This window comes from Mesoplodon densirostris, chromosome 17, assembly GCF_025265405.1.
Source record: "Mesoplodon densirostris isolate mMesDen1 chromosome 17, mMesDen1 primary haplotype, whole genome shotgun sequence".
Taxonomy (NCBI): domain Eukaryota; kingdom Metazoa; phylum Chordata; class Mammalia; order Artiodactyla; family Ziphiidae; genus Mesoplodon; species Mesoplodon densirostris.
Window position 1 is genome coordinate 50,334,631 of NC_082677.1, and position 16,916 is coordinate 50,351,546.

The following is a 16,916-nucleotide window of genomic DNA, read 5'->3' on the forward strand; positions in this document are numbered from 1 at the left end:
AATATCTTAAAAATTAACAAGCAGCCAGGAAGCAATTATCCTTTTCAATGTGTTCTTCAGAAGTTCTCAGTCATTTTCAGATGGCAACGTGCCTTGAAGCAATATTGATGCTTACCATGAAATTGTTGGTAGACACATTAAACATTCAAGATTTTAGTATAAACAAGCTCCTTTAGAATGTATTGAAGATATAAGCAAATTCAAATACCTTACAATGGAGAATATACTATGCATTTGCCCGGTGTTCCATAAAATTTAAGATTCACTGCCTAAGAACTTAGACAGCACAGTGATCTGAAGGATAAATACATACGTATAACCTCAAAATTAAAGCAAAATGAATTCTGTCCAAAGTGGCTTACCAGAGTATTATTAAAAAGTATAAAGAGGAAAACCCAAAGTACACTGTTGGTAAAGTCAAAATAAACAGAAGGTTCTTTACATCAAGGTTATTTGAGAGCCAGAGTCGTGGATTTATTAAGAGCAACAAAGCAACATCTCCCCACTAATTGAGGAGTTGAAGCAGTCATGGTGGGGTAAGGGTGGGCAGGTCAGGCTACAGAATTTGGGCAAGAATTTGAAAACAAAAAACACTTCATACTATATTTATGGTATGTTTTTCTCAGATGCATTAATTTTATATAGACTATAAAATGCTTTGCCTGTCAAGATTTCTTTAACCCATTTGTAAGCAAGCACTATTCCTTGCTAACCATTCTTTATATGTCTCAGTGGCCTAACATGCACATCTCTTAAAATCACCTGTGAAGAAAACAGATGGCTAGTTGAGTAACATACCTGGTAACATTACAGTACCATCCTGTTCCAGTGTTTCAGGGCTTATTCTTATGGCTGTCATGCTGTGGTTATTCATATCTCTATACAATAAATAACCCTGATAACAACAAAAAATTTTGCTATGTTATATGTTAAAATATTTTTTCATTAACCAGTTAGTAGAAAAAGTAGCCATAGAGGTCTGTATTACAGTTTTTTGAGGTACAATAATACATCAATATTGATGTCTAAAATACACTAAAGATTTAAAACAGAAGAACCTGAGTATATTGATACTTTAATAAGAGGAGGTATTATACACCACTGAGTATCAATTTAACCTATTAATTCTCAGATACACATATTAGATACACCACACAACACAGTAAAAATATTTTGGTCAAAATTATCACATCACTTGCCAAGTAAATAATAGAAATGACTGCTGTTTCCTTCACAAATATTTAGGTTAATATTTAAAAATCAGTAGTGGTTTTAGATAGAATGATATGTCATTGAACGTATTTCTGTAAATGTATTTCTCATGTTATTATTTGTTAGATAAAATACAGCAGTGGCAAATAAAAATTTGATATTTTAAACCAGGTTATGTTTTAACAGACAATTCCTGAGTAATTAATTTGATATTTAAAATTTAATTTCAAAATCTCCCCGAAAGTTGAGTAAGATTACTTTTCATGCAACAATAATTTTTTTAATTTTCAGAATGCTTTCAAATATCTTTTTTCATCTGATGCTGACAACAAACTTTGAGCTAGGCAAGACAGGAGTGCAGGGACATTTTTATTCTATATTCCTCCACAAGGAAACTTGGGCTTCACTTCTCAGGAAAGATAGTATAGAAGTAAACACTGCTGGCCCTCTGACCATCATTCAGTTGCTTCATCATGCGTTTGCTTCATGCATCCAACTGCTGACACCCATTTGGCCAAGTCAGTCAGGTGATGAGATCACAGCATTAAGAGAGCAATATGGGCCTAGCTCTTTTCTCTCACTGGTGTTACTCTGCATGATCCTCCATGCAGGCAGCTATCTACTGGGCAGGCCACACACTGTTCCCCGGAGAATACTGATCTAGACTTAGAATGAAAGGATTTGTGGTAAAAAGCTCTAATTTGGCTTTGGGTCACAGTTACATTCCTAATTCAGATTTGCAAATGATAAAGGTGGTTTTTGATTCTTAGCTAGAGGCTCTCTTAAACAAGAACTCCAACAGAAGACATACTTATTCCTATTTTACAGCTAAATCACACAGGATCAAATAAATTAGCTGAGTTGTCCACAGACACACAGCTAGTAAGAAGCAGGGCCAGACCTAAAAGTAAATCTCTCATGAATTCTAAGCCGGTGTTCTTTATACTACATCATACCATTGTTACAGTCATGTTATTAAAAAATATGCTCTATCTGTTTCAATAGAAGTGATATTATTTATTGATTAAACAAATATGGACCACATATTTTAAAAGATAAGAAAGAAAAGTTTGGTTTATTGTGGATATTCTCCTACCTGAGCATACCCTAACCAAGACTTTTTTTCTTTTCTGTTTCTGATGCGAGATGTAGAATTATATATATGGCCCTGTGAAACAACAAAAGTTAGTTCTATCAACAATTTCATAATTAATAATCAGTGAAAAATAACATAAATGGATGAATGACATTTAATATGTATGTTCCATTTTGATTTTCAAAGAAATAAGATTACATCAAAATTAGATGGTACTCTAAAAATAAAGCAAGAAGCAAATTGAACACAATTCAGTATTAGACATAACTTCCACTATGATTAAGAGCTGTAAGGAATCACCTACCCTAACTGTTCCACTGTATCCAGAGCCTATTTTGTATAATCCGTCTTTGCATAACAGATAAAGAAAAAATCCATCATTCTGAAGTAGACATTGATCATCTTCATCAACAGATATTTCTTTTAATGGCCACTTGTGCATTAAAGCTGCTTTCTTAATGCCATTGCTAAACCAGTCCTGAATTTGAATTTTTCCCACCAACACTGCCTGTACACTTCTCTGTAGTGAATTTAGTATCATTGGCACCTAGTCAAGAGAAGAAAAACACAGAAAGACATTTTTAAATGTCTCAAACACAAAACAGACAAGATAAAGATACTTTGTTAATATATCATCATTTATAAGAAAAAAATTATTCAGAATGATCATGTTTAGCTTGTCAGCAAAAAGTACCAACTAGAAAATCTATAAGAAACAATTCTCAAGCAAGACAAAATAAAAATGTAAATCCAAAGAATATTAATTTGTATTTGTGACCAAAAACACTGAAATATGCATCTTTCTCCAAAACACCAGGCAACCAGTACTACCTATGATTTTAAGTTTCATAAAATAAAACATACTAGATTAGTAAAAAGTATGAATACTGACATATATTTTTTGTATTAGAGTGCACTCAAGCCAAAATGATATCTTTGGTATGATATGTATATCCATTAATATACTTCAAGATAATGAAGTGCAAAATTAAGCATAAGAGAAATACGGCTGCTTCTACAGATGAAACAAAATTTCCAGTATTTCTCTTCTACTTTGCTTCTTTATTACGCCTAATACCCATTAACATCAACAATTTTCCATGATACAAAAATTTAATTGTATGAATTGTGTATTCATTCAGCATTCATTTAACCAATATTTATCAAGTATCTATTGTTTGTTGTAAATGAGTCCTCAAAAGTTACCAGCATGGGAACAATACTCGGCCACCAGAGAAAACTCCCTGCTCCTCATTTTTTGCCTCTCTTTCACTGCCCAAGGATGGCTGCCACACATCTGACTGCAGGTCAAGACCCTAGGGCACTGTACTAGCCCCAGTTCTCCAGCTGCACTGTCCAATACGGCAGCCACTAGCCACATGTGACTACTGAGCTCCTGAAATGGGGTTAGTGTGACTTGAGATGTGCTTGAAATATAAAATACACACTGGATTTTGAAAACATAGTATTAAAAACAAGAATATAAATTTTCTTAATAATTTTATATTGATTACATGTTGAAATTATTTTCTGGATATATTGAGAAGAATCCATTATTAAAATTAACCTCATCTATCTTTTTAATGTGGCTAATAGAAACACTTAAATTGCATATGTGGGTTACATTATATTACTATTGGACAGTACTGTTCTAAAGGGTAGAGATTTCAGAGGGATAACTAACCCACTGTTCACAGATGTGTTCTCTTCCCCCTCGAGTTCTAAGGCCTCTGACCCAATCAAAATATGGAACTCTTACTTTTATAAAACTTTATTTATATATATGGTTGGATACTACAAATTCTCTCCCTAGAAGCAACTACGTTCAACTTAAAACTATTTTATCTAGAATCAATATCCTTATATAATATGTCAAAGCTTCACCTTCAATTTTTTTTGGTTTTGTTTCAGATACTTTCTATTGGGTCTATTATGAAAGATGATGCTCCTCCTCTCTTCCCAAATCCTCAGAATTGAGCTGTACAATAATTTCTGGTTAAACCAGTAGTCAGAGGTCATTTCACTATGTCTGTGTGATCATGGTTCAGAACTGAGCCAACTGTATTACATACTACATTTCCCTTATATAATTTTCCTTTTTCTTCATCGAGTCAACAATTGCCCTATTTTTGCATTTGCTAAGTTTTTTCTATACCTACCCCTAAGTGTTCCTCATACTCCTCTCAATAGAGTCAAACACATCATTTCTACTTTTTCCCCTTGGCAACATCCCTCAAGAGGCCCTGCTCCACTCTAGACTAAGGACAAGGGCAGGCACAGAGGTTAAAAATGTTCCATGCCTTGCATGTTCAAAAGCATCTTTATCTTCCCTCAAACATGACTGACAGTTGAGCTAGATATAGCGACATCATTTTCCCTCAGAACTTTGAAGACACTGTTTGTTATTTTCTATGCCAATGTTGCTTTTGAGCAGTCCAATGGCATTCTGCCTAATCTTTGGTACATAACCTGTCCTTGCACTCTGGAACATTTATTTTCCCTTTATTGTGTGTTATGATTTTGCAAAGTTATACCTGGTGTGAGTCTTTTGCCGTTCATTGTGTTGGGCACTGAGGGTGTGTTCTGTCAATCTGAAAATGAGTATCTTTGGCGGATGGGAATTTTCCTTATAAAGCTTAGGTAATTTCCTCCTCTCTGCTTGAATACCTATTAGATATTGGATTTTCTGGAAGGATGCTCTAATTTTACTTTATGTCACCTATTTTCTTTCTTTCTCTCTCTTTTTTCTATTGTCTGGGGACCTCTTTAATCTGAAGTTCTAACCCTTCTACTGATTTTCATGCTGCTATCTTATTTTTTTTAACTTGTAAAAACTCTTCTGAGTTTTTTAAAAAATACTGCTGTTTAATGTAAATAATCATTTTCTCATCCCTCTTCAAAATACTAATTACAGTTTTCTTAGAGCTTTTCTGTTCCCTATACTCTTTTCATCAAAGTTTCTTTTATTATTATTATTATTACTATTTTTACTGATTTGGGGGATTCTGTCTTTCATGTTAGTCTAGTGATACTTGGCTATACACTTATTTTTAAAGAGTAAGCGACTAAAAAACTGATAGGAAGCTGCTGTGAATGGACAGGGTGTGAAAGATAGTGAGCTCACCTCAAAATGATCACACTAAGTTTAGCAGTTTCACTGGAGGATCTCCCATACACCCCCCCACCCCCGCCAAATGTCCATATCTATACGTCTTTTCTCACTTTTTCTCCAAAGAAGCATCTGCCAGTCTTTTTCCTAGAAGCTATAAGCCTCACTCCCAGTGTACTGGGAACTCAGTGAGGATTAAGAAATTTCATCATCAATACGGAGACTTTCACTTAATCTCCATCTTCAGCCTGGCTCCTCAATTCCACTCTCAACTGTGCCTGGTTTCCCCTGGCCTCTCTGGCTCAATTTCTTTAGACAGCAAACCTAACTCTTAGGGGTATGAGAGAAGGACAGCTGACTGGCTGGGAAGCGTAGAGGAAGGGCTCTGGGGTTCTCGAGCTTTCATTACACAGACTTCCAAACAATTTTTAGCTCTTCCCCTCACCACCACTTTCCAGGTATTTATTACTTCCAATTCTAAATCCTATCTATAGTTCTATGTGAAAATCAACTTACTTTCTATGGGCACTAGCCTCTTGAGAAGCTTAAGTTTAAGCTCTCCCCAATATTTATCTTCTAAAAATGTGTCCCATTCTTAAAAGTTTATACTTTAAAAAAATCCTTTATTATAATCTTAGTGTAAACTGCAGGGATGGAGGGGAGAGCAGAAACTAAAGTGTCTTCAACATGGCTCTGTTTCTCTCATGCTTTCTAACAGGGTATTAAAGTTTTAAGAAAACTCAGTGCTACAATCAGAAGTCTCAGATATACCCCTTTTCCTATCCTATTGATTTTCTCTCACCAACACTGTGGCAGGACCTAGAGAATTTATTCTGATAAACCAGACTTCCTTAAACTGAGGATTCCAAGTCATTTACCAATTCTGGAAAATCTTAGCCATTATTTCAAATACTGCCTCTCCACAAATCTACTACTGCCTTGTGGAACTCAGGTTGTACTGATACTTTAGACTTTCTCATTCTCTATCCATGTTTCTTATTTTTCATATTTTGTCTCTCTGTGCTGCATTCTGAATAATTTCTTCCTCTTTATCTTTCAGTTCACTGCTTCTATCTTCAACTGTATTACCTACTGGTTAACTCATCCTTTAAGTTTCTAATTGTAAGTATTTGGTTTTTCATTTCCAGTTCTATTTGGTTCATTTTCTGATCTGATTACTTTTTATATCCTTATTCCTTAATAATACTTTCGATACTTAATAATAATACTTTAACTATATTGAATATATATACACATATATTTTATACTCTATATCAAATAATTTCAATATATATAGACTTGGCAAGATTGATTCCACTATATTTCTTTCTACTAACTCTCAATGGCGGTGCCTTTTTTCTATGTCCTTTTTGTTTGTGAGTTCAGATACAGCAGAGTTGTGTTTGTGGGAGGCCTCTGAAGTAGGGGGTTCATCCCTTCAGAACGGATTTTAGTCTCCTTCAATAAGGCACCTTACAGTACTACTACCAGCCCTACCTTACTTTAAACTCTCAGCTTAAGCTTTTTGGAACAAGATAAGTAATATGCATCTGGATCCCAAAATAATTTGAGATGTTACAGTTATACATTTTCAGACTCTTCTCCCCCCAGTCATAGCCTGGCCAAGAGAGTTTTGTGAAATGAAGTAGGTAGGTGGAATGGGGCCAAATCATGAAGAACACTATATGCCATGTTAAGATAACAGGTTTTAATATGGCGTTTGGCCTGGAGTTGGGTGTGTAGCGATGGGGCAGGTCTACAGAGAACCTCGGCTGTGGTTCAAGGGATCAAGTAGTTTTGTGCAGCCTAGTGCTTGAGCATAATATTGCAGTCAGACAGATAAGCGTTCAAGTCCTGTCTCTGCCATCTGACAGCTCGCTACACTAAAACTACACTAAACTTCTTCCAGCCTTCAGTATTCTACTCTTACTCTTATTTTCATGCTTTAGCACATGGATACCAAGAACATTCTCTCTCTACACCACCAATACCAACACCTCCTCCCTCTGCACTGGCTAGTCTCAATTCACTGTTTAGATCTCATGTCATAGCCTCTGGAATAAATCTACATAAAAATAAATCACTGGGGCCTCCCTGGTGGCGCAGTGGTTAAGAGTCCGCCTGCCGATGCAGGGGATACAGGTTCGTGCCCCGGTCTGGGAGGATCCCATATGCCGCGGAGCGGCTGGGCCCGTGAGCCATGGCCGCTGGGCCTGCGCATCCGGAGCCTGTGCTCCGCAACGGGAGAGGCCACAACAGTGAGAGGCCCGCATACTGCAAAAAGAAAATAAATAAATAAATAAATCATTGGATTCTAATAGGTACATGTGTTTATGGTCATTATACTTTTAAAATCTGGCATTGATATTTGAATGTTTGCATTTATTCTATTAAAATTTTGAAAGTATTTGTATATTTTAAGCATATATTTAAACTAAAATTTTGCTGAACCCTCAAAGCACAGCTGCAGAACAATTCGGAAATCACTGAATTAAAGGGACTTCAAAATAAGTAAGGACCATAAAAAGGGAAAAGAGGACTTCAGGCAGGACAAAAAGAGGGAAAAGAATAGGAATAGAAACCTAGAGTAAGGAGACTGCTCGTATTTGACAAGGGAAGTTCAAAATCACTGAGTAAGTCACAGAAAATAGCCCATTTACCCGTTTTGCTATCTTTGGCCCGCTAATAACGGGATTGAGGCATCCCTTCCATGTGTTCTGGAGGTCATCCAAGGGGCCAGAGAAAAGCACGTAACAGAGACTTAAAACTGTAACTTCTTACTCAATTTCCAGAACAGTCCAAAAGAATTAAATCAAGTTTGCCTATAAATAGGGTTATATTTCCCATTACTAACAAGGATAAGGAGCTTATTCCACAATTGCATATTGAAAGTTCAAAATGCTATACGTGAAGCTGAAGTAGTTCAGAAACAAATCAATTCACGAAAAACTATAATCAACCAATCAAAAATACAGTAAAAATGATATATCCTTTTCTTTCAATACAGAAAAGATATTTAGAAACTATGAAGGAATTCCATACTTGAAAATTCAGGGCAAGATGGGAGGTGGGGGAAGGCAGAGGGCAAGACAATGCAATGAAAAAGGAGGCTGTAGTGCTGACACAAAGACCAGGTTCAAGATTTAAGCTTTTGCCAAATTTCACTTTATTACGTTTAATGTCACAGAGTTAAACACATGCAGCTTAGCTCAAATAGCTTAGATTATTTATGTATCAACCTTGAACAGATCAAACCATTATACTGAGTGAGAAAAAGCAGACACTGCTTTGACAGAAACTGAGGTGAAATTGCAACTTGGCATCCTATCAATTTCTAAGCAGCTAGAGATATGAAATACCTGAATAGCTTGGCAAGCATGGCTGCCATTGTTGGTGAGGATAGCAGAGATGGCCTGAAGTGTCCTTCCTGTTTCTCCCCAAGAAGCCACCAGACTAAAGAGACAAGCACAGGAAAGTGCTGTCAGAGACTGTCCTGTGCTGTCATTCATTCCAGTACTTCGAACAGTGATTTCCAAAAGGAGCTGGAAGAGAGACTCTGTGGATAAAATAGAACTCAATTATATTCATTTAACACACAGAACATTATATGGTATCTGTTTGTTTATACCTTGCCTCATTATAAATAAATATTTAAGGCAGTTACAACATTTACTTTGCATTAGTTCCTTTCTAGTTACCCTTTCCCCCCAAAAGTTAGAATATTTATATAAAAATGACCTTGGAGAATATTTAGTGAACTCCTTATTTTTGTAAATGAAAAAAATGGAATCTATCCAAGATCATTTAAAAGAAACTTGCTCTGAGGCACTCACAGTATGCAAGAAGAAGCCTATCAGGTAGTACCAGACTACTCATTGCACTTATTTTTACCATTTAGATTGGGAAAAATACGGGCATCTTAAAATGTTAAGTGGCCAGAAAATTATGTATTTATTTGCAAAACAACAACAGAACAAACAAAGCATATGCAATAATTTGTTTAATATAAAATTGTCTTTATCATTAACGTAACAGCAGTTCACACTTGTAATTCATTCTATACTCTAGAAAAACCCTGCAAGTCAATAGGACAGATATCCCCTTTTCATGGATAATGAAACTGAGACACGGGGAGGTTAAGAGGTTTTCCCTAAATCATTAAGTCAGATAGAGGCAAAGATGGAAAAATAACACAAGAATGTTCTATGGTCATCAGAGGTCTCCACACAAAACTCCACTCAAGATTAAATCAATAAACTTCTAGGTATTTCTTACGTAGAAGGGAAGGAGGATTTGAAAATCCCTTAGAAGTACATACTCGGAGACACAGAGAGAAAGAAAAAAACAGAGAGTCAGAAAAAGAAACAGAAAAACTGAGAAAGACAGAAAGAGAGGGAAAGGGGAAGGAAGGCGGAAAGCAAGAGAGAGAATTGATGTACTGTAATTCTCTGCAAACTAAAGGGCCATCTGTGTTTTATTTGTTAGCTCACAGAAACCTAGGCTTCCTCTATCTAGTCCCCATCTTCCATATCTAATCCCTAATTAAGTCCTGTCAATTTTACTTCCTAATTAATTGCTCCACTTTTTGCATCTCATCAGCATCTCCCCAATCCATGCTATCTATCACCATCTCTTAATTAGACTACTAAAAAGTGTTCATAAATTAGCTCCTACCATACACTTTTGCACCCTTATAGCCAAAGAGAATTTTTAAACCAAAAATCTGGTTTTCTATTTAAAGTCCACTCACTCCTTTGTTAATTCCCTCCTGCTCCTCTTCCCGCTTCCCTTTCTCCCTCCCTTCCTCACTTCTCTCTATATCCTTCAGTCCTTCCTTTATGCCATCTAACCTTCCCTCTACCCTTTCATCTTTCTTGTTTGTCCATCCCTCCTCTATCATTATCTTTCTGCCCATTCATCATAATTATTCAGCCAATATTTCCTGAATTCTTCCTGTACATCAGGAACTATTCTAGGTTGGGGTAGTACGTTGACAAAGACAAAGAATGTCCCTGCCATCAAAAAAGTTAGAGTCAGATTAAAGAAAACAGTGTAAGACTATAAAGAATTTTTTAAAAACCGTCAGGAGACAGTGACGCTCAATTTCTCCTAGAACGATGACCATCCTCCTTGAACTGGCCTATCAAGCTCCGCACGATCTACTCCCTGCCTTTTCCATCCCCTCACTCTCCACACTCTAGTCATACAGCCTTTCTCCAGTCATTCTCCTTCCTACCTCAAAGCCTACTACATGCTCTCCTTTCTGCCTGGAAACTTAGTTAACTCCTTCTTACTCATCCTTCAAATCGCATATGTCACATCTTCAGGGAAGCCTGTTATAAACCCCAGAGCTCCCTCTTTCCCCCATACTAGTTATTCACATTTGTAATCATACATGTGTCCAACTGTCTGATGCTAAATTCCATAATAACAGCAACAATGTTTATATTGATCACCCCTATATTATACACTCTTAGCACAGAACATAGAAGGTGCTATTACATTTAAGTGAATAATTGAGAACACATATTCTAACCTTAAACTGAACAGAAGGATAGATATAAGGGAAGGATTTTTTTTAAAAACTGGACAATTTGTAAATCAAATCCACATGCAAAGAGAAGTGTGATGTATAATAATCATCAAGCTACCCCAACAATAAAAGAGATACAAATATACATATATTTTCATGAGTAACATGAAAAAAAGCAATGTGGGAAAAGTGTAACTAATGTGACTATGATATTAAATCAAAGGAAAAAAGAGACAGATTTCAATACAAATTTTGATTTAAAGAACCAAATTACTACTTACACATTTGTGCCAATTAAACAAAATAAAAAGTATGAAGTGCTGATAAACGCCTGAACAGAAAAATAAGTCAAAGCAGTGAAGAGATCAGAAAAGTAAGCATTGGAAGGATAGCAGAGAGATCAAAGACAGTATAGCAGCATTTGAAACTGTTAGTAAGAAAATAAAAACAAATTAATCAGGAGACCTAAGTTTTGACAGAAAGAAGACGATTAAGCTAAGTTTTGACAGAAAGAAGACGATTAAGCTAAAGCACATATTATAATTTTAAAACCCAGTATTAAGAAGAAGATCTATTTTGAAAAGAATAAAGGAGAGGGAGGATTTATGTATAAACTGAATATAAGAGAAAGTATACAACAAATGATAGAAGACAACAAAATGGCAGAAGATCTAGGAGGAAAGCGAGGATTAGCATATAATATAGGATATACTGTTTTAGTGGAGATTTTAAATACTTCAATTATTTGCTAATTTACAAACCAGAGCTAAGGTTAACTAGCAAAATATTCTTAAATAAAATTAATTAAATCTTCAATAAAATGCCATGAAGTCAAGTAGTACTTCATAACAGTAATACGATCACTGGTGCTACAGTGACAATAAACAAGGTGCCTGCTTCGTAACATATGCAGCTTTATTTGGTAGTAGCATTTCATAACATGGTGGATTGGGGGGCTGCTGTTGTTTTTAAAAATCCTCAGCCTATTTTCATGGCCAGTACTCCCCCCACCAACTAAAACAAAGCAGTAACAAAACAAATGGAACACAAAAACTAATCACAATACATGACCAAAAAAATAACAATCTGACATGTAAATTAAAACCATGTAATTAGGTTCTCACATGTGGGTCTAACATAATCCAAATACCCAAGTAGAGAAAGAGGAACAAACTCTAATCCAGACCAGCAGTGTGGTCCCCAGACCAGCAGCATGAGCATGAGCATTACCCAGAAACTTACTCCAAATGCAAATTCTCAGGTCCCATCCCAAATCTACTGAATCAGATACTCCACACTTAGGGCCCACATATATGACTCAAACAAGCTAATGCCTGAGATTTAGAAAACTCTAGACTCTTTGAAGGCCCACAGTTAGCATCAGAGAAAAGCAATTAGCCTTCAAAATTAAGCTTCCATCTCTATTTCTCTTCCTTAAGAGTCCCCATCCTGCTTACAGGATTATGTGTTGAGCCTAGGTCACGGGCATGAAAGGCAGGCATTCATAAAATTCAAATGCACTTTACAAAAAGCAAACATTTTTACTTAATGGAAGTTGCTACTAATTCAAAAGCTTTATCTTTAACAAAAAAAAAATTTTATTTATCATGAACGCAAAAGAGATGTCCTCTCTATTTAGAAACTAATTGTGTTGTTTTGGGTTGGTAGTGTTTGTTCCCTCTTTTCCTACTTTTTTAACTCTCCAAAGTAACGTGTAAAGTTAGACAAAGTCAATGTTGGCTATTCTGGCCAAAGGTTTATTAAGAATGATTTAAGTTCATAGTGACTATAAGGCTTGAGGATTATTTCTGGGTTCCAAGAATTTATATTTTGCTTTTCCCCATCATAATAATCAGGAAATGACTGTGCATGAACTATAACTCTTAAATCATAACTCCAGAGGACCACAGCAAAGTAACTTAAAATTTATATCCCTGCTGTTTCAGCACCATAAACAAACAGAGATTGAATTACAGGCTGCTGTATGTGCTCCATAAGAGAAGCTCTTTACATTTAAAGGCTTCATTCAATGTGCCTAAGCTCTTACCTAGGACCTCAGGTGGCTCTGACTGGAGGCCTTCTGGCTGCTGACCCTGAAGCACGTTAAGCAGGGCTTGGAGACTCCTGAGGCACAGGGATGGATGAGAAAATCGCGTCTCCTTGATCAATTCAAAAACTTCACAGAGTCCAACCTCAATGATCTATTTAAGATGAAAAAAAAATTATACATTATAGCATGTGAGATAATCACACTTCTCAGACAGTAAAATTGATACAGCTTACTTCCACAGCAAATGAATAATGGTACAATATTTTAAAGGCAAAAAAGTCATCACATAAAAAAGAGTAAAACCTAGTGTGTTTAATTTTAAGATTTAGAAAATCATCTGGTAACACAGAAGGTTCAAAAATAGTGGCACTCCCAACACAGCCAAAAATAAATAAATAAAAGGAAACTGTCAAACTGCTAAAAAAAGAAAATAGTGGCACTATTTAAAACGTAGTTTCAGGATAATGAAGCCATAATAAAACATCATGAAAATGGTTTAACAGTGAACTAGGTACTAGACTGCATTCACTCAGAAAAAAATACACTATTTATTTACAAAGTTCATTTGGCTGTTCTCAAGTCAAAATTGGCACTCTTCTGTTACGTTAATTGTTACTTATGACCAGAAAAGAAGGCAATATAGTACATATGGTGAAAAGCTTAAAAAAGGAACTTTTCATCTTAGCCTTTCCTATAAGGCACAATCACCATATTATTATTTGTAGATGGTGTCCCTTATTCTTGTAGGATTTATCACAAAAAGAATTAAAAACTGCCTAGCGAAAATATCATGGCTATTTTTACTTTAATTACCTTATTCCTCATCAGGACCAAGAAAAATATAACTCAGTATCTAGCAAAAGATAGATAAATCTGTAACTAAAGACTGAGACAGCAAATGTGATGAACTGGTATAAGGAAATACTTTCAGAGGGCTCACAGAACAACAGACAATCCAATTCCATTTCTCAGTCAACGCCAACACTTGGAAAAGGAAATGTGTAAGATCTTCTCAAGATGTGTGAAATTATTTGGAGGAGAAGTAAGTAACAGAAAAAGTTAAAACTAGATTAATTAGTAGAAATGCATCAAAGCATTATTAATTCTATTGAGCAAAACAGAAGATATTCTCTCTGCTGAGATCTGTACATTAATTCATAGATTACATAAACATTTTAAGTACTTATTTTGTACAACTTGCTACAGGAGATACGAGATATATTATACTAGACCTTGTTCTCTAAGAGTTTATAATCTAACAGAGTAAATGAATCTTATATATAATGCTTACCCAGTCCAGACCTCTTTTATAGCACTTATTATGTTATAGTGTAACTGACTATTTTTGTTTCCATTTTCCCAACTAAACTGGGATCTCCTTGTGGACACAGAGTATATCTTAACTAATATCTCCCATGACTATCCCACTGCCTGCACATGATAGGCAGACAACAAATATTTATTTACTCTCTCAGCTGTGTGCTAAAAACCACTGCAACTTGTCCGACAAGGGTTATATCAACTGCAGGCAAGTCAGTTGCAGTTCTGATTACCACCTGCAAGGTTTCTGAAGAATACAGATATGACTGAGAAGTCAAAATCACTAACAGGACTGTCTTTAGAGAAGTTATCTAAAATCCTAGAATACTTGATTATAGCTAAGATTACAGAAGTGTTTGTATAGAGTTTCAATTAATTAAATGGAAATGAAAACTTGCCATTTCATGAAGTTTATTTCCTGAAACAGACTAGAAAATAAAAACATGCTCTCCAAGATTTCCATCTGTTTATGTCTGCACAGGAAACAAATCTGAAGTCAAAGATCTCCTGAGTACGATACAAAAGTAGGGCTCTATTCTCAGGCCAGTAGGAGACTACTCTATCCATCAGTCTTGAAGATTGCTTACTCTACCACTACCAATCATGACTTTTCATAATTCAAAGAATTCTTCTCGGATGACATTTTTGGCTAGGGTTTCTTTTTGTAAGTAGACTCCTAGAGCAACAGGGAAAGTACTGAACCTTTGCAAAAACAGCAAGGCTACTTACTGAACATATTCCCGAGCTGTCTCTCTAATAAGTTTAAGGTATGATAACAAATGTATGACAACAGGTAACTCAGGTGGGCCACCCAGGAGCAAAGCACTAGATGGCTTTCGTGAAAAACACTCATAAAACGTCAGTCAAAACGATCAAGACGGGCCTCCCTGGTGGCGCAAGTGGTTGAGAGTCCGCCTGCCGATGCAGGGGATATGGGTTCGTGCCCCGGTCTGGGAGGATCCCATATGCCGCGGAGCGGCTGGGCCCGTGAGCCATGGCCGCTGAGCCTGCGCGTCCGGAGCCTGCGCGTCCGGAGCCTGTGCTCCGCAACGGGGGAGGCCACAACAGTGAGAGGCCCGCATACCGAAAAAAAAAAAAAAACGATCAAGACAAGGAATTACCCATCTGTCTAGGTTAACCACTGTGATTCTCGCTTATCATCTGTATCTTAGTTCGGTGTGGATTTTTTTTTTTTAATAAGGGGGAAAACTAATTCATTTCCAGAACTGTGATATGTATTCAATATACAACAAAATAAAAATCAACCTCAAGTTTTCCAATCATATTTAGCTTTGAAATCATTGAGCAAAGGAGCACAACATGTTTTGAATTAAGACTTTTTTCTGAGGTTTGGCTGAGAGTATTTTACTATATGTACAAACTTTGAAACTGCACTTTACACTTTGCAGCCTGTTTATAGTCACTGAGAACACACTATATGTCCTCCTCCCTCAATATTAGGAAGGAAGAGCATAAGGACAAAAAATATATATAGTACTGCAAATACAGTATGATTTCATTTGTGCAGAAATAAATATATTTTTAATGTGCATGTACAAAAATGTTTACAGTGGGTATTTTTGGTTAATAGGATTTCAGAAATAACTTCTAATGTAAAATTTTCTTTTCCTCTTTATAAAAATGTTCTCCATTTTTTCAAATTATCTACATTGATTATGCACTGCCTTTATAAATAGCAAAATAAATGATTAATAAGTTTGACTGCTAAATAGAATAGTTCATTATAATAAGATAACACACTAAGCACTCAATACGTCCCACGATAAACTATAACTAACCACCAAACACACGGTCTTCCACGTCTCTTCAGAAAATGGTCTTTTGTAAATTTACTGAATGTTATCTTTACTGTTGTTTTCAAACAATTAAGTCCTGAAAGCTCTCTATTATACTTGAAGGAATACAAAACCCAAATAATTAACTGGTACAGGCAGTCCAATGTCACTGTTGAGAAAAGTGAGGCAAAAACATATTTGGCCAAAAAAAAGAAAAAAAAGAGTCTTTTGAGGTTTTATTTTTCTCTCCTCGAATCACGCATTTCCAAAGGTGGCATTATTATTTCACTAACAAACAATAACATAAGCGTTTAGACACATCATATTTAGATTTAATATTAATAAACTCTTTGCCATTAGAAATTATATCTTCTATTAAAAAGTTCTAGAATCAGTTCTAAGACTTACAGAAAACATTTGAACAAGCTGAAAAGGAAACCAAAAGTAGATTTACATATTACTGCAGAGTGAAGTATACTGTCTTTAAAATTTTCTTCTCTAAAGTAAATATTTGGTAGAGACATCATTTACAAATAATAAAAAATAAAAATCTAGAGAGGAGTGAGAGGAGGGAGGAAGAAGAGGCAACAGCAACAGACGCAGCAGAGGAGGAAGGTGGGGGGGTGGGAAGGGGAGAAGAATTCTGCTCCTCAGAAGATCCAGGTGTGAAATGTCTAACTCCTAGGCTCTAACACACGAATTTATCTACGACTTCTACCACCTTCTTCCCTTCTCTTCACACCCAGAGGAAAAAGTGCTCTTACAACTTTTCAAAGCTAATTTAGTTTTTAAACAATGTT

General features: G+C 35.8%; 1 protein-coding gene across 6 annotated transcripts in view; it reads right to left on the minus strand.

Moving 5' to 3' along the window:
* The window catches only part of MYCBP2 (MYC binding protein 2), a 269,886-nt gene that overhangs the window by 214,595 nt on the left and 38,375 nt on the right, over positions 1-16,916 (minus strand). For all 6 annotated transcript variants that reach the window (XM_060080239.1, XM_060080242.1, XM_060080241.1 and 3 more), the window contains exons 4-8: positions 12,998-13,151; positions 8,777-8,973; positions 2,613-2,855; positions 2,309-2,380; positions 799-895 (exon numbers count right to left, since the gene is read on the minus strand). In XM_060080239.1, coding sequence (XP_059936222.1) covers positions 799-895; positions 2,309-2,380; positions 2,613-2,855; positions 8,777-8,973; positions 12,998-13,151 — 763 coding nt within the window. The remainder of the gene's footprint in view (positions 1-798; positions 896-2,308; positions 2,381-2,612; positions 2,856-8,776; positions 8,974-12,997; positions 13,152-16,916) is intronic.